The sequence below is a fragment of the Rhamphochromis sp. 'chilingali' genome, assembly GCF_963969265.1.
Source record: "Rhamphochromis sp. 'chilingali' genome assembly, chromosome: 3".
NCBI classification, from domain to species: domain Eukaryota; kingdom Metazoa; phylum Chordata; class Actinopteri; order Cichliformes; family Cichlidae; genus Rhamphochromis; species Rhamphochromis sp. 'chilingali'.
Window position 1 is genome coordinate 34,719,844 of NC_137931.1, and position 25,410 is coordinate 34,745,253.

The 25,410-nt window shown below is 41.7% G+C and overlaps 1 protein-coding gene across 8 annotated transcripts in view; it reads right to left on the reverse strand.

The window, feature by feature from the left end:
- Positions 1–25,410, reverse strand: part of celf5a (cugbp, Elav-like family member 5a) — a 189,935-nt gene that overhangs the window by 4,564 nt on the left and 159,961 nt on the right. For 2 of the 8 annotated variants that reach the window (XM_080878992.1, XM_080878990.1), the window contains exons 6-11: positions 21,188–21,334; positions 13,892–14,057; positions 4,462–4,677; positions 4,074–4,166; positions 3,130–3,273; positions 179–342 (exon numbers count right to left, since the gene is read on the reverse strand). In XM_080878992.1, the coding sequence (XP_080735118.1) occupies positions 215–342; positions 3,130–3,273; positions 4,074–4,166; positions 4,462–4,677; positions 13,892–14,057; positions 21,188–21,334 (894 nt within the window). In that variant the 3' untranslated portion in view covers positions 179–214. The remainder of the gene's footprint in view (positions 1–178; positions 343–3,129; positions 3,274–4,073; positions 4,167–4,461; positions 4,678–13,891; positions 14,058–21,187; positions 21,335–25,410) is intronic. The other 6 variants (XM_080878997.1, XM_080878993.1, XM_080878995.1 and 3 more) reach the window with 5 other exon arrangements.

The following is a 25,410-nucleotide window of genomic DNA, read 5'->3' on the forward strand; positions in this document are numbered from 1 at the left end:
CTGTAGAAACCTTTAATGTTTAAGCTTTGCATTCACAGAACATATAGCAACCCAATACTTATCAGTCTAACGATATTTACTTTCCAGGAACAGTCAGGTGGCATTATTTGAACCTTAGTTGCATCGTGAGTGTAAAAGGACAGAGTGGTGAAAATCAGCAATACTCTTATGGGCTCACCTGTGCTGCTGCGATGAATACTGAAGGTAGGCTGTGTCAGTAAGGGCGGCTGGCATCCTTCGGTCTCTTTAACTGGACTTTCAACCTCTTCATCCCAATCTGAAAGCCATTCATGGCTTGAATAGCTGCCTGTGCGCTAGCAGGGTTGTCGAAGCTCACAAAACCTGTGTAAGAAAAGCAAAACTTCATTTACACTAACTAAGAATAATGTAGGCTAGGGCTGTTCGATATAACGATATATATCGGATGACGATATAAAAACGTCTATGTTTCATTTTACGCTATCGTTTGTTTCGTGGTGTCGCAAAATAAACTGTTTACGGCAATATTTTTTCATCGTTTTGATGGTCACTGTAGTGGCTATATTCATTTCTTAAAGTCCTCTCTTTCTCTTATATTTAATATAACCACACTACAGACGGACAAGCGCCTGTTTTTATGCGTTGTCGTTAGCAACAACGATGGTAAAACCATCGCATGTCCGCTTGTTTATTTTCCACATAAACCTTTCACAATAAAGCTCAAGATGCTGTTGAGAATTTTCAAAATAAACGGAATCACATGAAAAAGTATGCAGAGTATTGATGGATGAGAAGCAAAAAAATAGTCGTCAGGTGCTAAAAAATAAACCTTAGACTCAAACGTTAGAACAGGCTTTCCCCGCAGCACGCCGTGTAATAAATACTCACGAAAAAAACGGCGGCCTTACAACCTATGTCTAAAAATGTGTAGTTTCATGCATCGGTTAAAACACTCGACTCCAGGTACAAGACGCGCAGCTGGAAACACTTCACCTACCCGAGATTCACAGAATTTACAGAAAATATAAAATTTTTTGTGATTTATATCGTTATCGGACGATAGATGTTCTATATCGGGATATGAGATTTTGGTCATATCGCACAGCCCTAATGTAGGCACCTTAACAAGCGTTTAGGGGAGAATTTTAGTAATTTTTTATGAATAATATTTACTGTAAATTACTCTGTTAAAAAAAGAAACAGGTGGAAAAAAAGGCAATCATAATGAAAATGTAAGTGTTCTGTTGGTTTCCTCATCACGTCCTGTGTACCTCTAACGGAAGTCTAGATGGTGTTATTGATGCAGGAAGGACTGCGGCGCGGCCTAACAGCTGCTCAGAGCTCGTGACAGCCGGACACGAGGTGGCTTTTTAATGAAAAATAGGCCACGAAAAGTTTGGGGCTGTTACTGCCAAACGACATCGCTCTGCGCTCACGCTCTCTCCTAGTTGACTGTTTTTATTTGGGAATATAATATTAAGCTGCATTCAGAGATGAAGACATGTCCAGGATTTGGATAAGAAGCATGCATTTGTTGATTTTGTGCGGTGTAATAAAATGATGAAACAGTGCAGAGAACCAATGACCCTAACTCGAAATAAATGTTATATTTTATAGCATGCAGGCACTTTCTTTACAGCTGCGTGGATTTTGAACCTTCGAAATTTAATGACTGAGGGTTAACACGCCTACAAAGTTTCATTGACTCAGTGCTATTCTTTTAATTTTCTGACCTGTGAATGAGTGAAAGAGAAAAAAAAAAATCACTGAATAAATGAGTTTGATCAAAACAAGAGCAAACACAGAACGATGATCATAGGAGACAAATCTGCTGCAGACACACAAAACCTCCCCGCGATAAACCACCTCCTCAAACCTATGAACATCCTGTTTCCATCATGTGTAAAAATAAAGCCTTGAGAATTCAGTGACCAGAAATTTCAGTGGAGTGTGTCTCCACTGATGCGCTCCGCTGTGTCTGTGGTGTCATTAGGAACAGCTGATGACCCATGAAAAAAACAGCAGGAGGCTCTCCACGTCCACCACCACATGGGAGGGAGTCTACATGGCCTGCTTGGCTCAGGTTTGGCCCATTACGGGGGAAAAGTTGCGCTACAAAGAGCCGAGCTGAACGGAAGTCTGAAGAAAGTATAGAGACGGGATAAGGAGGTGACCTCCTAACCCGCCATCACCTTAATGCGTTCAGGCTAGAAACAGAGAGGAGATACCCGTTTAGAGGTCTAAGCTCAGTTTCTCTGTCTTTTACACCCCATCAATCTAAGTTTATTCCCTCTTTCTCCTTTCTAGATTAATTACACACGTGTTCCCTCCTTCCCCAGGCCTAACATTATGTTGTAAATGCATAGTGCATAAGTCAATACTGCAAATAGCTCCTCTTTCATGAATTTATATATTATTAAGTCCCCCAAGGGAGACGGAACTGGTGATCAATTTCGCCCAAGGTTCTTTGGTTCCCTGAAGTGAAAACAAAAGCTGATCTATAATTGTCCTTTTCCTTCCTTCCCCTCAACCATCACTGCCTGCCTTTTTGTAAGCCCTGGGGTTGGACGCGCATGTAGGCTGCCAGAGCTAAATGGGACAAGAGGTGTGGAAATGTGTGAATCAGCCTCAGCGGTGAAGGTATTGACAGATATTGGGGTTACACAATGGTGATGAGGATGCTGATGCAGCACCTCAAGGTTTCCAGGTCACACAGCCGGCAAGCAGAAACAAGGACGTGCGGTCTGATCGACTACATCCCGATTATTTTGGCTGCAATGTACTCTGCGCATTGCTTTAAAAGCGCCGGTGCCAAAACACAACAGTCATCAAGATGCAAAATTAGGTCAGTCTGTCAGGGGTAAGATCGCTCAGTCCTCCAGGTCTGTGAGCTGTCAAATGTCATCAGAGGCAATGGTATATACATTATATATATATAAAAAAATTTGTGTTGTGTGTTTGAAAATAAAGAAAAGACAAACATTTTACTATTTAACCTGTATACACCAAGACTGATTTATTATTATTAGATTTATTCAGAACCAAGTGTCTTTATCTCTCAAGCCGGGGTCAATACAAATTGACTTGATATAATTTCATATTATATCAAGTTGGTCTTGGACTGTGTGCATGTTGCACTGTAGGACTCACCAAAGCACTTGCTCTGGTTGGTTGCCCTGTCCATGAAGACCTTAGAGGAGATGACGGTACCGAAGGGCAGAAACATTTGCATGAGTTCATTGTCTCCAAACTCCTGTGGCAGGTGGTAGATGAACAGGTTACAACCCTCTGGACCTGGTTGCAGAGATACAGCGAAAGTTTGATAGAAAAAGAGAGAAAAAGCAGTCAGTTTGTCTTTTTCAGACCTACATATTACCCAAAATAAATACAGAATATGTGCAAAGAGCTGTCTCAGACATATGTGGCACTACCCATCATACAAAAAATAAATAAATGATTAATTAACATTGGTAGAATTAGACAGTACAGGCTGAAATGAGCATTCATGCATGAGCATCCACTCTCATGATTCCTTCATATGTGGCCTTTAGATGTATCTTCACCGTTCCTGCATACACCTGGCACAGGCTCAAATCATAATTAAAATATACATTATGTGTTGCTATTTTATATATTTTATTTAATAAAAACGCAACAGGAGTTTATTAAAATCATCACATTGCAAGCTGAAAATCTTCAAATAAGCTGTCCCAATTTGCCTGCAACCATATTTTCATTGATGTTGTTTATATGTGTGTTTCATCCACACTTACTGTCACAGCTGGCTATTATAAAAGATATGCTACTACTTATCACTATTACTATATATTACTATAATACTACTCTACATCAATCCCCATGTTTTATGTCGAGACGAGACCTGTTTACAGTCTCACACAGTCCGCTCTGTTTATCTATTAAACACAATGAAAATGATGTTAGAGTGTTTTTCTTCTCTCGCTGTACAACAAGACTCAAAATGAAGTGTGTACAGTGTAAAAGCAAAGCAAGACTGGTCTCTCGTGCTCGTCTCCCCGTTTAGCCATTACAAAGTATGAGGCATGTGAAGTGTAAAAGCAATAATGTTCTCTCACCCTCACCTTCTCTCTGCTGCTGCTGCTGGATGACCTGTGCTGGTTGGGGCAGCGTTTGGCCAATGGGAGTCAGCGTAGTGGCCGGGTAGATCGCTGCGGACACGAAGCAGTAGAACAAGGAAGGAAGGAGGGAATGTGAGAGAGATGAGTGTAAAATCGGGGATCCCACAGAGAACGGTGTCAAGGATGCTTAAGGTCGATCACACAAGCGTAACGTTTCGTTCTGAGGCGCTGTCCTACACTATCTGAATACATACCACCTCACGCTATTCACGCACCACATAGCCTGCAGTTATTGTCTCATAGCTGCTACTCATTTATAGTGTTTACACGCCAGTGCAAAACCTCAGAATAACAGAATCGTAAACAAAGCCGTTCTGTCTCCTACCTGTGTACTGCTGTACACCAGTGAAGGCTTGCTGGAGGGTGTCGGCAGCAGTGGGGCTCTGGGTGGAGTAGGGCGGCAGGCCGTTGGTGTAAACGGTCTCCACGGCAGGGTGTCCGTTGGGCTGATGAGGGATGCCGGTGAATCCGTTGACGATAGGCGTGACGATGCTGGGTACAGCGGAGGTGGTGATGTTGGCTGGTGGAGAACTGAGGCCTGCTGGGAAAAAGGTTGGCTGTTGAGCACTTCATCTGGATCTCTGCGCATAATACTACAAGAGTTGTACAGCACTCAGACTTACACTAGCAGGCAGACACCCTTTTTCTCATAAAGTGCCGAGAAAAACAGTTCTCTGTACACACACGCACACACTCACACATTAAACACACAAAACTCGTGACCACGAGCTACACTGTGTCTTCTCTCTAATGCAAGGACACGGGTGCAACGTGAATCTGTCACATATCCGCCGTTTGTCGTGACACATCCTGCAGGATAGCTGGGGAGTCAACCTGTGAAAAATGAGCCTGTCTGTAGTGTTTGTGCGATACCCTGCTGGCTTGTACTGCTCAAGATGATGAAACCACTATGCAACTTCTGAGAAAAAAAAAGAAAAGAAAAGAAAAAGGGGAAACAGATCTAGACTAGATAGAAGAAGATTACAGGGGGAGATTTGCTTGAATGAGCAGGTAGCAAATACACAAAGATGTCTCGTACTTTTACACATCATAAAAAAAAAAAGAAGACAAAAGAACAACAGTTGGCAGTTTGACAAATGGGTGGGTCATAACATATATGGCGCACGCCTGAAAGGCAGCTGCTGAAGGGTTCATGAGTGGAATCAAAATTGGATGCTCCGTGTTCTCTGTCATTCAATGCATTTTAAAAAGGACCCTCCTTTAGAAAGTGCTTCCAATTATGGCGGGGACGTCAAAGTGCCCATTCTCAGCAGAATCTCACTTTGTGATGGTCTCTCTAAAAGCGCTTCTCTGTGGCAAAGCATCCAAGCTCATTGAAGTACAGCTCCCCCGAGGACCACCTCTCAATCTCAAAGCCCTCACCCTGATTGGACAGAAAGCCCAGGTTGTCACAGAAACCCTTCAGCGTGCCATATTTCCACAATCTGGGACCTCGATAAGGGACTTCTTATGAGTAGATTAGATAGAGTACACAATCACAACCAGCTCACCCAAATTGTACACTGAGATATGTGGCAATGCAAACAAAAAGACGCAGTATCACCAGAGCTGGGGTCTTACTCAAAAGCATTACATCACCCCAAAACTACATTACCAGCTGAAACCTCCTACTGCTGACTCCTATCATCTATGTTGGATTATTTTTATTGCTTTCTATCAATAATTACCCCTTTGTCTTCAATCCTCACCTCTCCTACTCTGTTTTATTCTCCATCGTCTCTCCCTGTCTCAGCATTTAAACCACGAGGAAGCTGACAGTGGAGGAGGCAGATGCAGTGACCAGGGGAGTTGCCCCAGTCCAGCGAGAGCTGTTGTGTCTTTTGCACTGATTTTCTTTTACTTTTTTTTTTTATCTCTTTTTTTATGAAGCCTCCCCATGATTGCTTGTTTCCTGCAGAGCTGTGATGAATTAGACTGCAGCTTCAGCCCATTCTCCTACCAGGACCCAGGAGAGCGCCGCTCCTATTCTGAGGGCTAGAGACAGCCAGTCTGCTCAGGCCACACGCACTTTACTGTACCACCAGATAATGCACCCTCTCCATCATCAGGCAAATTCATTTTCCAAGCCTTAGCCATAGTGTGGGAGCACACGCCTATGTATTTGCAGCAGTTGTGCAGTGATAGCAGGAGTAGCAGCAGCAGAAGTACTCGGTGGTAGCACGGACCCCTTATGTGCAATTTCATAAGTTCCGAGGTCAGCAATTACATATGACATCGGTACTGAAGGAGAACACACGAGAGAAGTCGCAGATTGGGGCCACTGAGTCCAGTCTGTTCATCATGTTGGAAATGCCACAGCAAGGAATAAACAGAAGTCTTATAAACACTATATTATCGCACCACAGTCAGTAAAGAGTGAAAAAGGGAAGTATTACTAAGTCTCCTGAACTAGATATTTTCATTTTATCCCTCAGTGGACACATAGTTCTTGCATTGTGAAAAACTGCATTCATAGCTTGTTTACAATGCGCACCCAAGAGCGCTGATATACATGTGGCTGTCAGGATGTTTTGCAACTATCAGGCTGTAATGACATGTTGTTCTTCACTCTGGCATGAGTGAATACAAAGCTGTAGGTCAGAGGATTACATATTCCATACATTTTGCTCTGAACTATAAATTTACTGTTCTTTATGACTTCACCAAGGAACACTGCAACGCTAAACAGTATCCATATGTGTTTGTCCAATACATATATTTATGTTGTGGAAGCAAAATTACTCTCATCTTCTTGAAAGCTTCTTCTTAGAGGGAAAAACAGTTGATTTGCTCCTTGCTAAGGAGAAAAAGGCTTCACATGCAACAGAAGTATTTATCATGCTAATTATATATTGAAATCAACAAGGAATGCTATACCCAAACTGGAGAGTGCAGTCATTACCGGCAGAAGGACTGTCTTTTGCCAGAGCAAGTAATAAGTACTCAAAACAGATGCTTTCATCTAACTGATTTGAAATGCGACGCATTTAGAGTCAAAGAGAAAATGTCTGTCTTCTGTGAATAACACTGTAAGGGTGGGGGTAGCTTTCAAAGTCCAGTTGTGATCCTAAGAAGAACTCTGACTTTCAATACTGCCCTTTAGATAAGGAATAAATATTTATAAAGCAAATCAAGTGTGACACAAAACAAATGAACTTACAAATGAATGTGTTTTATTGTTACAGAGTTTAATATAATTTTTCATCTAGTGAATATTTCAAAGCACATAAGTAGTTTTCAGTCAGTACGCTAATTATTTGTGAAATCCTCCCCCTTGCTTGTCATCTCCACAGATCATTTAATAAATTGTTTTGAAAATGCAAGTGTACGCTGATGACTTAACTCTGATCAGCCGTGCCGCAACAGCTTTTCTGGCTTAAGTAGCAGTGAGCCCAAACAAATAACCAAATAATAGCCAGGGTAAAAAATAAATACTAGTAAAATTGCAGTGGACATAGCCACTATGGTTTCTGAACTTCCATTATGAAGTGACAACTTCAACATGTTGGCCATCAAAGACTCACATAGCAAGCAGGTCTGGCCCGGATCTGGTATCAAGCCGGCACTGCTGGCTGACTTCTGGCATGATAAGACGTATGTCATCCAGATATGGGACAGGCCTGAAGTAGATGGCACTGTCTATGAGATGGCATGCCATATCTGGCTCGATTATGGTTTTGTTTATGTGGCCCAGGCCCATAGAAAACAGGTCTGGCCCGGATCCAGCATCTAGCTGACACTTCTGACTGACTGGTGTCCTGGCAGGGTGTATGTCAACCAGATGTGGGCCAGGTCTGGCAATGATGGCACTATTTATGTTCCTATTTTCCTATTTTAGTGAGCAGACCCAAATGCCATGTTGCAATACTATACTGCTGTGATAGCCAACGTTTCAAATACAGATTTGACAGGTTCGTGAGTGTAAACTTTATCGAAAACCTAGTGACGGTTTACTCATCTTTCCTTGTAGGTGGCCGTAGCTCAGGAGGTAGAGCAGGCCACCTACTGATAGGAAGGTTAGTGGTTCGAACCCAGTCTCTGCTAGAGTCTCAGTTTAGAGAAAGTGTGTGATTGGGTGAATGTGGCATGTTGTAGAGGGCACTTTGAGGAATCCTGAAGAGTAGGAAAGTGCTATATAAGAATCATTCCATTCATTGTCTGAATGGAGATTTTCCATGTTACTTTTGCACTATTATGTTCCGCCACTTGTTGTTATTACATGGTTTGATTAAGGTACACATTAGGCTGTCATCTGGGGCATCACAGGGCCAGCAGTGTTTCTGCAACTGGCCCATTTGTGGGCCACCTCTGGCAAACCAGATCTGGGCCACCAAAGGGCCGTTATTCTTTGCGATATGTGGGGACGTGTAAGCACATTGTGTGGTCCAGATTGGGGCCATACCATTTTTGCTATGTGGGGACATTCCGACTGAGAGTAACCATTGACTGTCTATTTTTGTTTATTCTAAAAACAATCATCCTTCTTTACTAAATAAGACTTGAAGAATGGCGATTGAAAACATAAATTCAAGAAGAAAATGTGCAATGACATTATAAACCAAGCGAGAAGCAGAGCAGCTCCTGCATTAAATTTTATACTAACTTTACTGTTGGTCATCGAAAGGAAGGCAAGTTTAAGGAACCTCAACATTAGCTCCACTTTACAGATCCTGGGGCTACTTTAGTTTTGTTATACTGAGTACATATGATACGTGATGAAATTCCAACAGAAGAAAGACTCAAAAGCATGGAACTCCAAAAAAAAGAAAAAATTCTTACTCATGGTAGATTTTTAGTACATAGAAAAAACACTGGAGGCAGCAGTACGGAAATAATGCAAGGAAAAGTTTGAAACGGAAGTTATGCAGAAAGAAAAATGCGTGGAACATTATTCACATAAGGAAAAAAGGCAGCATACAGATGAAAGGGAAGGACAAGGTTGGCATGAACTACGGCAGGTCAGGTATTCACAATGGGTGGGTGGGAACATGAGTACAGAAGGTAAAAATATATGAAACAGCACAAGTGATATTTAAAATAAAAACGGCAAATGAGAGCTAAACAAACAAGAAACTGAAAAAAATCCAACAGCAGACTGGGATCTAACACACAATACACCTGAGGAAAAGGATTCCAGCAAAGATTGAACTGCACTTTAATGATGCCAGCGTCTAGCATCTGTTGGGAACAAATCCCATAGCGTAAAAGTTCAAACACCTAATCAACATCTTCCTCATGGGGAGAAACCAGTGGCCACAGCTTGAGCCACAGTCTGTAAATCGCATATCTATAGTGTCTTGGAGGGTGCTTCACTTACAGTCCTCACTTTGGCATGCTTGATAAAATTAATAAAAATGCAACTACTGAAAGGATCCCCTGACCATATGTTATATGCAATGCTAATCTATTTCCAGACTCATTTGCACTCTAGGCTCAGCAGCACCTTCTCGTACAGAATCTTCCTCCAAACTGCAATTCAAATATGAAACAAGTTCCCCAAGTACAGAGCTGGACAGATAACAGAGAGAGACCTCCAAGCCTTTCAGGCAAGCGTAAACACACACTTCTAGACCACACAATTTATTTCCCTGCACACTGCAATGAGCAAAGTGAGCCGCCAGAAAAAGGATTCCAACCTCTAAATGTATAATCATGTGATATACAATCTTAATTTGCTTTAGTTTATACGAAAAATATTATAACATATTTTTTCAGCTGATATTAAAATGAAACTATGTGAAACTCGACAAATCATTTATTACTAAATAAATATTAGATAATAAAACAAAAACAAAAACCTTCCAGACTACTAAGCCTCCAGTGCTTCCTGCTCTACTTCTGAAGCTCATATGCATTCAATACACTGACCAAAGCAATGTGCCTGGCTTTCAGATGCCTGAGCAGACCAGCTGGGCAGCTTGTGAAGCTCCACTGCCTGCGTGCACCGGAGATCAAATCTGGTCAAGGCAAGAAGAGTGCCTGTGGCCTCTGAACAAACTTGAAGGCAACAGAAAAAGGGCTACCTTTTTCTCACTTCTAATTTTGAGAAATGTAATTATTTTGATGCCAGAGTCACGGTTTAATCTAAAAGCTGAGAAGAAACATTTGCATTTAAGGAACAATGGCAACTCATCCGTCAGACAAAGTGTCATGAAAAACAAGCCACTTTTTAAAATTTTATTTTTTTACCTTTGCCTGCACTGGAAAGACATCTCTACAGCCTTAAAGAAAGCACTTAGAGTAAAAGCATATTTCAGACTAAGAAGGACTGAAAGCTCGAGGTCACACCATCACTTGGGACACACAGGTATTCATCTTTCCAGCTGTTTCCTTTGGCTCTGAACAGACTGTCGCTATCCTTGGATGTGATGTTTTGATCTAAACGTGAAGGATAGTTGACGCTTTGTTCTAAATAAATATCTTCGCTTACCTGTCCTTTGATTGTTTGTGTTAGAATTAGTCCTTGCCAGTGCAAGGAAGCCATAGAGGACAGGTGGCATTAAGAAAGATCATCACGTCAAACAGCTCATTAGTTTCCTGGTGCTTTGTCACCACCGAAGTGTTCCGTATCCATGGTGCAGCCATGTTTGAATCCAGCAGGGATGTTGTGGCACATTCGGGCTGGCTCTAAGTGTAACGGGCTCGTCTCTTGCTGTGGAGCATCTGCACTATACTTTATGTAATATGCACTTGTGCATGCACATCTTCAGTGTAGAGCAGCACCATGCAACAGAACATTAGAGCGACTTTGATTACACACTTCTCACATCCTAACAAAGCATTCTTGACACTGCGTGTTCCTCACCACATATACCCAGCGGGATTCACATCTCTCTCCATTTCTCCTTCCTCTCCTCCCTCACCCTCTTTATCTCCCCCCCCCTCTTAATCCAGCTTTTCCTCTCTCTCTCTTCTTTTGTTTAACTTTTATTTCTTCTGCAGCACTCAGGGAGCGGCACCTGGTGAACATTATTTTCAAAAAGCATCATCATGCATCATTGTAAGGATACATGCTCTAATCAGCTGAACCATCTGGCAAACGGCTTATGCACCATCAAGCTTAAATGCTGTGCATCTGTTGATCAAATGGATGTCTCATTGTTTTCAGGGTAACACCCTTAACCTCGGAGCCTCTTTGTACTTAAGCCTGCTGTCAAACAAGGTTTGGTATGTTGCAGAGGTTATGGAGATCATTTAAATACAAGACTAGTGTCACATCACACTTTTATCCCAAGATCGGGAAGGGTTTTCATCTATAAAACCATTATTGGAGCTTTATGTTAATGCAGAGCAGTATGTGTCACTCAGAAAGGCAGTAGTATGGCTATCAATAGGTAATAGCTCTCATTTCACAAGGAAAGGGGACATTAACCTTTCTACCTTTTATGCTTTTGTACACAACTGCCAAATGTCAGAATTTAATTAAGCTGATGAGACGTCTTAATGCATAAATTAAACCTCTGTTGAAGCAGAGAAGCGCTGTGCTCCCAGACCCCAAAAAACAGATTCTGATATTACAATGAATAATTCCACTGACTCGTGGCAGACATCCTACAGTCTCTCAGTAGTGTCAGAGTCTCTTGGCCTACTTATACAGACAGCCTTGCCAGTAATGTTATGTATTCAATGAACTCTAAATAAGTCATAGCCACAAGTGTGAGAAGGGAGAGAGAAAATAGCTGTGTATACCAAAGCAGCACGTTAGTCTACCACTGCTGCAACTGCTGGCAACCACACTCATAATAACCATTGAAGAAAGGGGAAATAAGATATTTTATATTAATGATAGTCCTTGGAACTTCACGAAATTGATGATTTCTCTCAGGGATTAAAAATGTATTACATGCAATAAGAAAAGTTAATCAGTGAATGGAAGCTTGCATAGAGGCATGGTCAAAATACATAAATAGCACCACTTCATACACATCAGGATCACGGGCTTAAAGACACTTGTGATTCTCCTCTTACGCCCCATGACCACAAATATCTTGCTCTCTATTGTTTTCCCAAGAACTGATAACTATCTATAACACTGAATTACAGACAAAAGCAAAATCAGCATTACTTCCTTTAGAGTTAGACACTGATTTTCAGTGCAGAAGAGAAGAGACTGGACAAAGCCCACACACACACACACACACACACACACACACACACACACACACACACACACACACACACACACACACACACACACACACACACACACAATGTGTTTTCATATCTTTGTGGGGACATTTAATTGACATAATGCATTCCCTAGCCGCTTACCCTAACCATCAAAAACCTAATCCTTACCCTCAGCCTAAACCTAACTGTAACCCAATTGTAACCCTGACACTAAAACCACATTTTGAGTCTGAAAAATGTCTTCAAACTCATGGGAAGGGCTGTTGGTCCCCACAAGCATCGTAAACTTCCGATTTTTGGTCCCCACAAAGCTATGTATACACGGACACACACGCACACGCAGAGATAGGGGAAGATAGAAGGGCAGGGAGGCAGGGAGAGATGTTCCTAGCCTTTCAGTTGCACTGTCTTTCATCAGCACTATTGTGTTGCCAAATACAGGTATGCATGCTGAACACAAAGATGTGAATTCGAGCACTGTCAGAGGTATACGCATCAAAATATGAGTTTCTCAGCAACGCTTAGCTCCACATTTAATCACTGTCTCGGATTGATTACGGCCACCCCAAAAGTGCACACATTGCACTGAAAACATCACTGTGCATTTTTGACAAATGGGTCTCCTCTCTGGATATATTTGCTGAAGGTGAAAATTATACGTTACACATACGGCATGTGTGCCCACTGCCATGTTCCATTCTTTCACTTTTTGTAAATGTATATAAATTGATTTTAAAGGGTAAATTTAATGGTTAAGAAGAGTCCCTAACATTTCATTTTCTCACTTATTAATCCAACTGACTGTTGGTTGTGTTAAGCTGGACGACAGAAAAATTGTAAATTAAAAAAAATACCAACTTTTTTTTTTTCCCCCAACGTAAACTGCAGTTCAGCAGGAATTTGATAAAGCACAGCAATTTCTGCAGAAACGGGATTCTTATGATGCCTATAAAGAAAACCCTAAACTAGGCCTTGTTGTGCTGATGATGCTCACACTGACTGGTTTAAAGTTACCAAAGACATCACCTTAAAAACTCAATACTGCAGTGTTGGCAAAGTAGATGAGGGGAGCACAACAAAGACTTTGCTACTGTATTATTTATTTTGGCTCATGCTTTTGTTGAGTGGAGAATCTTGAAGTTCTCTGTCTCAAGAAAAATGAAACACTGCTGAATAAGCAAATGTTAGGCAGTAGGTAGGTGTTTCAAAGTCCTTCCCTTTCCTCTGTAATGGATCTGCATAGGAGGTGTTTGTTATGGAAAACAAAACCAAGTGCATGCAGATCATGCACAAGTGCTTTAAAGCACAAGGTCAAAATACTACGGGGAAATTAGCGGCTTATCTGTAAAGTTACTTATTGATATTCCTTCTTCTGCTGCTACTACACTAACCCCAAATATTGTTAGCATTCACAAACAACATAAACATGCAAATCCCACTTTTTTATTCATTTTTTCTCCCTCCAGAGGAATCATGTTGGATCACCAGAAATGAGGCACGCTTTCGTTTGGCTTGTGCACATAAAGGCTAACATGTAAATGCACATACAGGCATGTTCCATTCACTGGTCTGGTACAAAGAAACAAGCATAAGCAAGAGGAAAGGGAATGAAACTGTTTGCTCACCCAGGGTTTGATGAAACTCACCCGACACCGGGGTCATGGGGGTGGGCGGGAGGCTGTTGATGTTGAGCGCCCCCATCTGGTGGATCTGTGTGGCGGGGAAAGCCACACTAGGCGTGAGGTAACCTCCGTGGCTTGCTGCCATGATGGCTGCCTGCTGCTGCATGAGCTAAAGAAGAGGGACACGGAGAGATGGGTGGAGGAAAGGATGGTCGGATGGGGCGTGTGAGACAGGAGGGAGCAGCAGGTAGAAGGGATGTAAGGAAGGTCAGGGGAGGACAGATGGTAATGAAAAATATAGTAAGTTGCAAAGTAGTCAAAAAATGACGGGAGAAGGAGAGCAAGAGAGAAACATAGCACGGGTAGAACAGAGGGGAGGGATGTATGTTGAGGTTGATGGATGGATAGTGCATGAAAAGTACAGAGAAAGTAGAGCGGAATAAAAGAAAGAGAAGAAAAAAGAAGCCTGTCAACCTATGTTTAGTGAATCTGTCTCTCCTCCCAGCTGGAAGCCTGTCACCAGCTGCAGAAACGATTTAATAGCTGTCTGTTGGGCTCACACAAATCAAGGCATTGACATGTGCACATTATCTCTGTACTCAGGGAACAGGCAAAGTTTGCAGAGTTGCAATGCTTTTTCCCCCCCTTACAATTGTCAAACTTCACAATACTGTTTGCTGTAGCTATAGAAATGCCACAGACGTCCCCTCCCCCTGCTCCTCGGACTCGTTCCTAATTTCTGTGATGTATTTGTGATGATGTATCCTGACATTCATCCATATTTTAAGTTTCTCTTGTTTTTTAATTCAGGCAGAAACCAGTAACAAAACGAAAGGCGGAATATATTTGGGATTGGGATTTCAGTAAATGACCAAAGTCTTTGCCACTGAAAAGTTATTCATTGCCGAAAATGTTGTTTGACTCTGTTTTCAGACTGTGACTCATCAAACGAATGTTTTAATGTCAGCTTAGCGAGCAACTCGGGTTTCAGACTATGTTAGTAATATACAGTCAGTTGGTTAATAGCAGTCAATTTTCACCCACTGGCCGATCCCACAAAGAGATCAAATCAATAGTCTTTCATTCGCTCTGCATTTCTGCTTAGCATGAAGTAAGAAGTGAGCGCTGAAGCTATTTTCCATCAAACGCAGAGTGCTTATTCATGTGCACAGGAAATGCTCACATGCACCGCTGCCTTGAAGTGCACCCACACATATACTCACCTGTTCACACAACATGCATGACAGAGAATATTTGAGCTTCTGTGCTTAACTTAAACTCTTCCTGTGCAAACCCCAAGCTGAATACTGAAATCAGAAGAAAATCCATCTTGGTACATTCATGTGTACAGTTTGTGAACCTGTGGGTTTATCTGGGGATTCAACAATCTTTTGCAGGCTGTGAAGCTTCCCATCAGACATGCAGAACTGTGCGGTATAGGAATACAAACGCAGCTGGACCAGCTTCTTGCCCTCGCCTCTGCATCTGTTTAATACTGCATAGCTTGTATCTCTTTGGAGAGCCACCGATGGCCATGGCCTGAGACTCGTATGAGCAGAAATCAAACTCCTCCGCCACTGGGACTAATGCTAATGATGACATTGTGAGACAGCGAAGGTATAGAATGTCACTCTGCTTGTATTTGCATGTGGACTCTGCAACGGAAAAGCCAATTATTTTCCCTTAGTGCCCCTGTCAGGTAACCTGAAAGCAGCTGTCCTGCTGTAGAATGCCCAGTGCTGGCATCTCATTCATTAACCACATGCCTTGCCATTGCTATCTATTAACGCCTTTTGTCATTTGCATAATTTTGTCAGCATGACAAATGGGGATCATCCATTTCTTTCCAAATAAGATGAATTGAGGCTTTAAGAGGATATAGCTGAAAGAGCCTGAAATGGAACAAGAAACTAAACAAAAGCAGTGGCATAGAAACAAATAGGTCCAGAGGTTCTAGGGCTCACTTGCTTTGGCAATTTTGTGATTGCCCTCCTATTAGGACGTGAACAGGGTTGGACATCAGGAGGAAGAGTCTTACTGAAACACCACCTATTGTTTATTTATTTATTTATTTAGTCTTGAGGTACCAGGGACTTTGGGATGACTCTAATAAGCTTGAACCCATTGGCAGCCCTGTGACCTTGTACAACCTGCAGGTCCGGATGCTGTAATAACGCAGTGGAAGTAAATATTGGCATGCCCAGAATACTATCTTCTCTCCCAAGGCATGTTTTAGATAATGCAATCCTTCATGCCGGCCGTCAGATTGTCATGGATAGCAGCTCTCGAATTAATTGATGCTTCAGCAAATCAATTCATACCAGCAAATTGGAAACTGAAGCATGCAGTTATGTTGGGAAGCAGTGGTTATTACACTCTGGTCTTTAATAATAAATAAAATAAAGACCATAGTGGTTATGTTGACTGAAATTTTCAAAGTCATTCCATTTTATGTTTCATATGTCTACGCTTTCCCCCTTCCTTTTGTGCAAAATTTCAAAGGCATTATATTCAAAAGCCATTCCTCTTCCTTTATTTATGCACTACCCAACAGATAGCAAATGTCTCTGGCAAAGAATGAGCACAACTGAGTCTTCATCATCATCAGACTCAACCTTTTCTTCCATTTTTCTTTTCCTCTCGGAAGAGGAAAGAAACAGGCGGACAGAAACAACGGGGACAAAAGAGAAACGTGCGAGATGAAAGGGAGCAAAGAAAGTTGCCCAGGCTCCAGCAACATTCATTTAGTGTCAGACATCTGCTTTTTTATTGCAACCTGATGGCATTACTCTCCCCTGGTGCTAGCAGGCAATCACCTCTTTATCACATGGCAATTATCTCTGTAGCGCTGCTCTGTGACTCGCTGACTCTCAGCACTGTCACATGTGACCCCTTATAGCCCAACCAGCCAGTGACGGAGCGAGAGGGGAGGAGAGAGAGGGGGTGAAATAGGTTGGAAAAAAAAAAAATAAGTGAGCGAGAGAGACAGTGGGTCAATGAGGATAACTAAAAGACTGAAGGATAAAACTCAAGGGCCTCATTTGTTACCGCCATGCTCGAAGGCTGTATTTTCACAGAAAGATTATAATAGGTTCTTTCATCTCTGATGCACTTTGCTGTACCGTGCATGTGTGTGTGTCTAGACGCATGCAGGAGCTGTCCAAAGCCTGTCCTCACAGTGAAATCAGGCCACACACATGCTGGTGCATACGTGCGGGGGCAGTTTATAGTACAGCCAAATGATGCAGTAATCTGTAACCATCATTTCTCATGTGTGCCTTTTGAATGCGAGTCCCTCCAACAGGGGGAGATGTTTCCTAATGTGAGTTTATAGCCATCATTCTCCCTTCTGATCCACCCACACACTGTCACTATTAGCACCAAGTTAAACCATTTGCTTTCCTCTAGTTTAGCTATCTCACGCTCTGTCTAATGCATCTTTGAGGGAGGCAAGGCGGCCAAAGTGCTGGAGGAAACTTCTCACTTTAACTCAAACACAGAGGAACCAGGGAAAGCTGAAACGGCCAGCCTCACAAAGAGACGCCACTTAAGATGATGAGAGAAGAAAAGTGACTTTTGTCACATCTAACTGTGTGCCAATGTGATGTTTGTGTCGTGAAGGGGAAATACAAAAAGCAATAAAAGCTGGTTTTACCACTCGCATTCAGCGTTTCACGGGAGAACTATTATAACTCATCACTAACGCTGGACTGAAACATGGAATCTCACTCTCGTTTTCCTTTGCCTTGTGTTTTATAAAATCACCTTTTGCAAATAGGATGTCTCCTGTCAGAGCACACCGGTGTCTGTGTCGATCGTGAAAATGGCACATTTCTCATTTTTGGCATATGTTGTCAGTGTTGTACCCCCTCCAATTTGTGTTCAGAGGCCCCTCCTCCTCCTGGTTTGACTAAAATCCAATTTACTGGCTGTCAGCTCAACTCTATAATCCTATCCACTGCTGTAGTGGAGAGGTAGCTCTTTGAATTTACCATTTACTGTATTTGCTGGTTATGACTATATATACGAGCTCTCCCAATGTCTGTATTCCATACCGTGCCACCTCTTCTTCTCTTGGCTAGTGTATATGGAGAGTAGGAAAACGCATAGCGTGTCTTTAGAGATAAACTCTTTTTTTTTCTGTCACTGCAGCTTTTTGGTCTTTGGGGAATATATGTAGTTTATCTTGCAGCAAAGAAACATTCATCGTATCGTTTCAGCACCCTCCTTGTGGCTACAGGCGAAGCAAGGCTGCACGCCGCGTGCATTTAGTCAGCACCAGTGATGCAACTGTACTCATAACTGCTGCACACCTGCATGCAAGATAACTAATATTCCTCTTTATTCCACATTATTTCTTACCTAACAGACCCTACCAGTATTTAGATTCATTTAGTAAGGAAGATATGAAAATAAGCGCCTTGCTGATAATCCATTGCTGTCTGTTGCACACTCATTACTTTATCAAAAGCTGGAATGAGTTTATCTCCAAGGTTGGCCTGCCTCAGCGTTTCTAAACCAACTTTCTTTATTTTGGCAAAGTGATTATATGCTATTACATAGCATACATAATACAAAGGAGAATTTCACCTTCACTAACATCTTTCATGCTGTGTAATCTTTCTGTCAAGAAACCATATATGTGCAATTTCTCCTTTAGATTTAATGGTAATTGATTCTCTCTAATGCCAAAGTATCCCCCGTGCCCTTGTTACGTTCACTCCGAACTCAATTTCCTCGCATCATCCTGCTGTTTGTCGTATTATATGTATATATGAGGGGGGGTGGGGAGGGGAGTGAGAAAGAGCATTTACTGCGCACTGTGCGTGAGTGTGTATACTCTTGTGTGTGCCTGTATGAGTCGACACGGGTCTGTGCCACAGTAAATAAGAGTCATGGCCAACCTGTGCGGGCCACAATGGTCTCCCTGCAGACCGCTACTGCCTCCACCACCCCTTAAACATTTGCATTTCTCCACATTTTCTGGGAAAGGGCTGCATTTCATGAATGGTAATGAAGGTGGGAGTTTTACTGGAGAGAGCACAAGAGATGGCCTTGCAATTACTCGGGGATGGTCAATTTGCACATTTCACAGTGGGTCCCATGGCTGTGATATGAAAATGAGGGAAATGGATAAGCCCCCAAGACCCGGCTAACATCAACAATTAATCCTAGCATTTAGAAATTGGAAAAAATATTTAACTTTAACAACTAAGTAAGTACAGGAGAAGATGATTTTGCACTGCTCCTTCTTTGTAAATTATATTTTCCACAGATGATCGCGTGCATTTAGGCGATTAAAGCCCAGGTATTTATCACAGAGTCGGACAGAAAGCATTTCATCCAACCCAATTCAATTGATTTTAGTTTTCTTCAAGTAGTTAGTGTGTCTGTATGTGCATGCGGTGGCATATGCACTGAGGGGGTGCATGTGTGTGCTCTGCCTCAGCAGGAGAGAAGAAAGTTTGTGTGCAGATAAGTTGCCCATGGAATATTCTGAGTCAACTGTGTCCCCTGAAGCATCTCATGGGCCCAGAGGGAGGGACAGTGGGAGGGAGAGGGGAAGGGTAGAGAAGCAGTGTGATAGTGGGTAGAGGGGGCGATTGGTGAGAGGGGCTGCACAGGCTGTCTGAACTCATCAAAGAGCCGAGGGTCTGCTGTGTGCGTGTATGGTGCCATGCCCTGGGGGGTGGGTGGGGGGGGGGGGGGGGGGGGGGGGGGGGCGGTGGTGGGAGGGCAGAGTGAAGCTGATGAAGGGGTTGGAGGGTACAAGCTAACCAAATGTGTGCGCGTCTACGTGCTGAGAGTGCTGAAATCCAGGCACTAATGGAATGGCAGTACTGTTTAAGAGTAGAAGAGCTGAAAGTGGTGTTGATGGCAGTGATGATAGTTTGCCAGGCTAATTTTCACCTACAACAATATCCGCTAAGTAAGGAAAAACAGGGAAAAAAGCAGCGAACAAAGAGTCTGCGTGCAGTGAATTCGCTCAAAGACGTTTCACTGCAACAGCGGAATCCTCATTTAATTATTTGCCTGTGTGACTGATGTAAATTCTAACACTTTGGTCAGTCATCATCCCAACATGGATTATTAAGTAAAAGATGTTAAAAAGCCTACGTTCAAACCACCAACATGTTTCCCTTTTTTAGAACTTTGATTTCAGAATTTTTGTAGATTTATACTGGAAAAAATGGAGTCCAAGCCACATTAAAATTACACTATTTTGTTATTCTGCCTTCATACCTAAAATCTAATTGTTTTAAATGAAATGAGTTATGATGATGGCACAAGGGTATAAATTCTCCAGATGTTGGCTCCAAATATAATATCTACCATCTGCAGCTTTCATTGGCTGTTGGAACAAATTCTTGAATTAAACACGATTTCACATATCTTCTGGCCACTTGGGGGCAGTGTAAACAACTGCCCCCAATACAGAAGATACTGCGAGCGCAGCACTTTAATATATTGCCTTTCAGGTTAATAAGTCAAAAATTAATTAGCTTTATGTCTGCTTGATAAAGAGTTAATGTCGCTTTGTATTAATCAAAAGCAGGATTTATGCTGAGCGTTTCCAGCCACCGATGAATGAGGCCCAATCGTAGTCACTCTGGTCTGCTGTTTACCACATTTCTGTCTTTTCAGCTGATAAATGTGCCACTATGCACGAGTTAAAAGCAAGTTAATTGCTAGGTTTTATCCAATGCCTGCTGTGGCTAAAAATGATAAAATAAGAGTTTTAAAGCAAAACAGTTCCACCATGAGGGGAACGACATAGTCGCTGGACATCTCATTGTGGTTGTTGATTTGTCGCTAGCAACTCCAGCTGCTTAGGTAACCCTGTAATATGTTTACTACCTCGTCAGATGGTGAAATACATCGTGGCTTGTTTTTGTTGATAGTCGCTTCAACTGCCTCGATATTGAGAAAAATTGAAGTTGGAGCCACTTGGACTCGCTGAATGCTACTGACTTTCTACGATTTCCAGTCGCCACATCGCTTATTCCTTGCCTACTCAAATGCAAATACATGCTTATGGTGATTAATGATAGTAGATAAAATATTTTTAACATTTTTCTTCCAGTGTTAGGTACAGTATATCAAATCCTTTAAAATGTCATTGTTTGAGAGTGAAGATGTGAAACATTGCCAGAATATGAAACTCACTGCTACTAAAATTTTAAGTATGTGTACTACAAAGTAATAAGATCCATTATCCATGCATAAAATGAAATATAATCTTATTGTTTCTCCCTTTAAAGTCTACTGTGTGTGCTACATATGCCTTTTCCAACTCACCGCATGTGCGTAAGAGCTGTAGGTGCTGAAGGGAAGGGCGATGGCTGGGTTAAAGATGCCAAACTGCCCAACCATCTGCTGCATACGTCTGATGGTGCGCTCCTTGTCTGTGTCGGCGAATTTGACCACCAAGCTAGAGGAAGCACCCTGAGTGAGTTAGAAGGAAAGAAAGAAAAAAAGGGAAGAAATCAGATGAGGGAACAAACAGCCACTTAACTGCATGTAGCCCTCACACTTACACTCAGCAAATGAATGTGGTACATACATATACGCAAAAGGCTTTGAGAAAATTTGCATTTATGATTAACTACACATTTAGAGACAGCTGTGAACCAACACTTAAAAAAAAACTGCATTAAGAACGTTAGTGGTTATTATTTCAAATTTCTTAGTCTGCCATGTTCATTTGCAACAACAACTGCTGTTAACATCGATACCTAGTGAGCATCTCTAATTGTGTGTCAGAGATTTGCTTTTCATTACTGCAGAAAATTGTGGCTGGCATACATAAACATAAAACGGACAGCTGCGTTAAGAATAAAAATGTTCTATTTATTGAGTGAAAAGCTCAGATATGCAGACAGGATCAGCCTGCTTTCTTTCAGTCAGAGAGAGACATACACAAAGTCACTCAGGGCAAAGCCGACTCACTGTTTATATCATAAATAGTTTATATCCCTCATGCCCTTCCAGGCTTTTCCCTATCCGGTACGGTACATATATGTAACATCAGAGCTACTTTGTTAAGGTTAAAAGATCTGCAATGCACAGCAGTTCCTACTGGCCTGGGTAGAAGTGCTCTTCAAAGAAAATTCTTCTTTTCAGGGCGATTTCTCTCCTTCTGCCCAGCTTCCGTTTGAGTCTCCTCCTCGTTTCTGTGTCTTTGGCAATTCATTTCTATATCAAAACTATTACCCCTTTTTGCAGCCCAATAATGAAACCAGCAGGTGTGTCTGCCACACACCCTTCATTAAAGAATCTTCAAATGATTTAGCGCTACAGTTGACCTTTTGTGTGCTCCGCCTCTCCTCCCCTCTGCGCCCCCAAACAGGCCAATCGATCCACATAAAAGGCCGAAATATTACTCTGATCTGACAGTGTAGAAAGGTTGTGTGTCAGTCACGATAAGAGGCTCCCTGAAATTGATGCAAGATTGTCAATAGCAGTGGTGACTGGTAAAGCGCCTGGACTGGGTTATAGTTTTCAAACTTCTAAAGGCGGTAATGTTTTGGATCTGAGTCAAATATCGAAGAAGCTGTGTTGGACAACAGGTGCATAGTTACAAATGGCATCTGCATTAGCAGGTTATTATTGCATAATTAATTTGACTTTATTATGCTCTTTTCTGTGTGTTTTCCCTTACTGAGGTATCGCTCTAATAAAGATATCTACAGACAGCAAAAAACGGTCAAAGACAGGCATTGGACCTTTTCGACTGTAGCATATGGATTTTATGTTCTTCCTTTGCCTTTCTCCCCACATTTCTCAATATTCCCACAAGCCCTCTCCTCCAGGCTAACTCACTGGTTGAATTACAGGCTTGCAGTACTATATGTCAATGGTCAGTTGGTTAGTTGGCTGTGTGACTAAAAGACTGACTGTATAGCTAGTTGAGTGACAGTTAGCCAACTAGCCTGGCTAGCTGGTTGAACTACAGGCTTGCAGTACTATATGTCAATGGTCAGTTGGTTAGTCGGCTGTGTGACTAAAAGACTGACTGTATAGCAAGTTGAGTGACTGACTGACTGGCAGGCTAGTTGGCTAACAGACGAATTGAGCACTTACTGGCTCTGGCTAATGAGAAATTAGCTTGTGCAGTGCTAATGCAATTCTATCAGATGGGAATAAGACGCCTTGCATTCACTCTGACTCATATACGATTCTATAACAAATACAGAAACAAGAGATAGAAAAACACAATAAAAAAATTCTTAATGCTTCTCAATCTCTTAAGCAAAACCTCATATATTAACACTAAGCAGAGACACTTCAAGGTTGACAGTGACACAATTGCAAGTTTAGCGTTTGTTGTTGTCGAGCATTTTACTATCTGTACGATTAACCTTGCTATGAGGTTTAACTTTGGGAGTGTGCAGCAGAATACAGACAAGATGCTCTAGTATATATTGAATATTTTACCTCGCCTTCACAGTTAAAGAAGCTATTTAAGGTCGCTCTTTGGTAATGAGAACTATGAGCTTTTCCTCTGGTTAAGGAGATTAAGTTGGAACTTTGCAGTCAGCCCTTTGCCATCTAGAACTAAAGTGTCCCTTCTTGAGAAACAAAGTTTATTGGCCTGTCTTATTATACAAGGGCCTTGTGCCATTTGCTTTCATACGCTTGCATGTATGTCCCACTCGCTGCAAAGCTTTTTTTCAAGGTCTCTACACTGAGACTGCCCTCCCACTGTTTCTCCTAAGGACACGTAAATTTTATGGCTTGTTGGCTAAGCGTCCATTGCCACATTTGTTTATCTCAGAGGTTTTCCCATTTAGGCCTGTCAGGATATCAGCGAGCAGAATCTCCATTGCTATAAAGAGAAGAGGATGAAGTGTGAAGTGAAAGTCTCATTAAATTTTTAAGCTGCCAAGTGTGAGCAGAATCCCCCTGCCGGGTGTCTCCCAGCTGCCTAGAGAGCCACTGAAGAAGCGGGAGTTAAACAGGAAGGATAAAAAGCTACTACAGAGACTTAGAACCAAAAGGAAAGTCTGCCTCTTTATGGCTTCTTCTCGTTGCCAAGGATGGTTGTGTTGGTGTCTGCTCAAGCTGCACAAGCTGCAAACCCTCATGTGAATGAAGGAGATAAAGCCTCATACCTAGTGATATATATTTCATATTCTTTTAACTTTAATGCCTGCTTGCATTTGATAACTTAGAAGGAAGATTGGTTCTCTGTCCAGTACTGGGAGATACAGTCTGTGTCTTGGCTTCAAGTGTCTCACAGTGAAGACCTTTATGGTGTTCCTGTATTTTGGGGTCAGTCATGCTGTAACTTTGTTCGCACACCTATTAAGAAATACTTTAAAAATTTTACAACACTCCAAATCAACATAATACAGTCGGAATGTTTTTCACATTTATTTTAAGAAGCTCTGCCATGGTCCAGCAACCTGTCCACAACAGGATGTCAGGAGTTTGAAGGCAACAGCTTCTGTTTATATGTTGTTGTTTTTTTTTTCAAATTTAACTGCAAACTGTGAGCTGAAAAAAAGCAGATGGTGATAGTTTCACTCTCTCTGAGTCACTCTTTTACTTTCACTCTCATCATGTTTGGTCAGCAGGAAGCTCGAAGGATGTTGGTTTGGTGTAAGTTCTAATTATACTTGCAGTAACACAACTTGTTGTTGTCAACGCAGCAACATGTATGTTAAATGTGATTGCATTTCAGCTGCCTCCTGTCAGCTCCGCACCCTCGTGAGGAGGAAAGGAGAAACTGCTGTGACTGTAAATGACAGCAGATTTCAGCAGACTAATGACTCTCGCGCTGATCTGAAATAAGACAGGTGCACATAAGTTAGATTTTTCATACCAACAATTCAGAAAATTTATATTTATATATTCAGAATCTGCTGATGTTTCCTTATATGTAAAGTATAATTTAAAATTTCTTTCTCACAGTGAAGAAAACACACTAAACTTAAACACTGGTATCACATTGGTACTTGGTATTAACATATTTTCACAGCCAAAGCATCTCAGGATCAGAACATCCTAAGCCTCCTGTCCAGTGTTTTCAAACGCCGTGACAGGCTTCAGCTCGCTACAAACCATAATTCAGTGTGATGGAAAGATGGATATAAAAGAAAAGTGTATTAATGACACAAAACACTTTATTAATAGGAGTAAGTTATTCCGACTGTAAAAAGAAGAGTCTACAGAGAGCTTTAAATCTCTTTAATGCGAGTGCCAAAATCTGTCAAATTGCTAATTTTGTTACTCAGTTAGTCGCAGCAGGTCATTCAGTCATTCATTCAACTTTTCAATCATTTCAAGACAAAGGACCTCAACTTAGAGAAACTAAAGATCTGAAAAAATTTAATTAGTAACATTGAGTTACTAATTTAATATATGCAATCTTTTAACAAAACTCAAAGAATATTTCAAAATATGCATACTGACTTTATGTAATTTGATTACATGTACATTTTCTGTATAATCTTTCCTTTGTTTAGTTTTTATACAAGTAGAGTGGCAGTCTGTTACAGGGCCTCACCATTGGCACC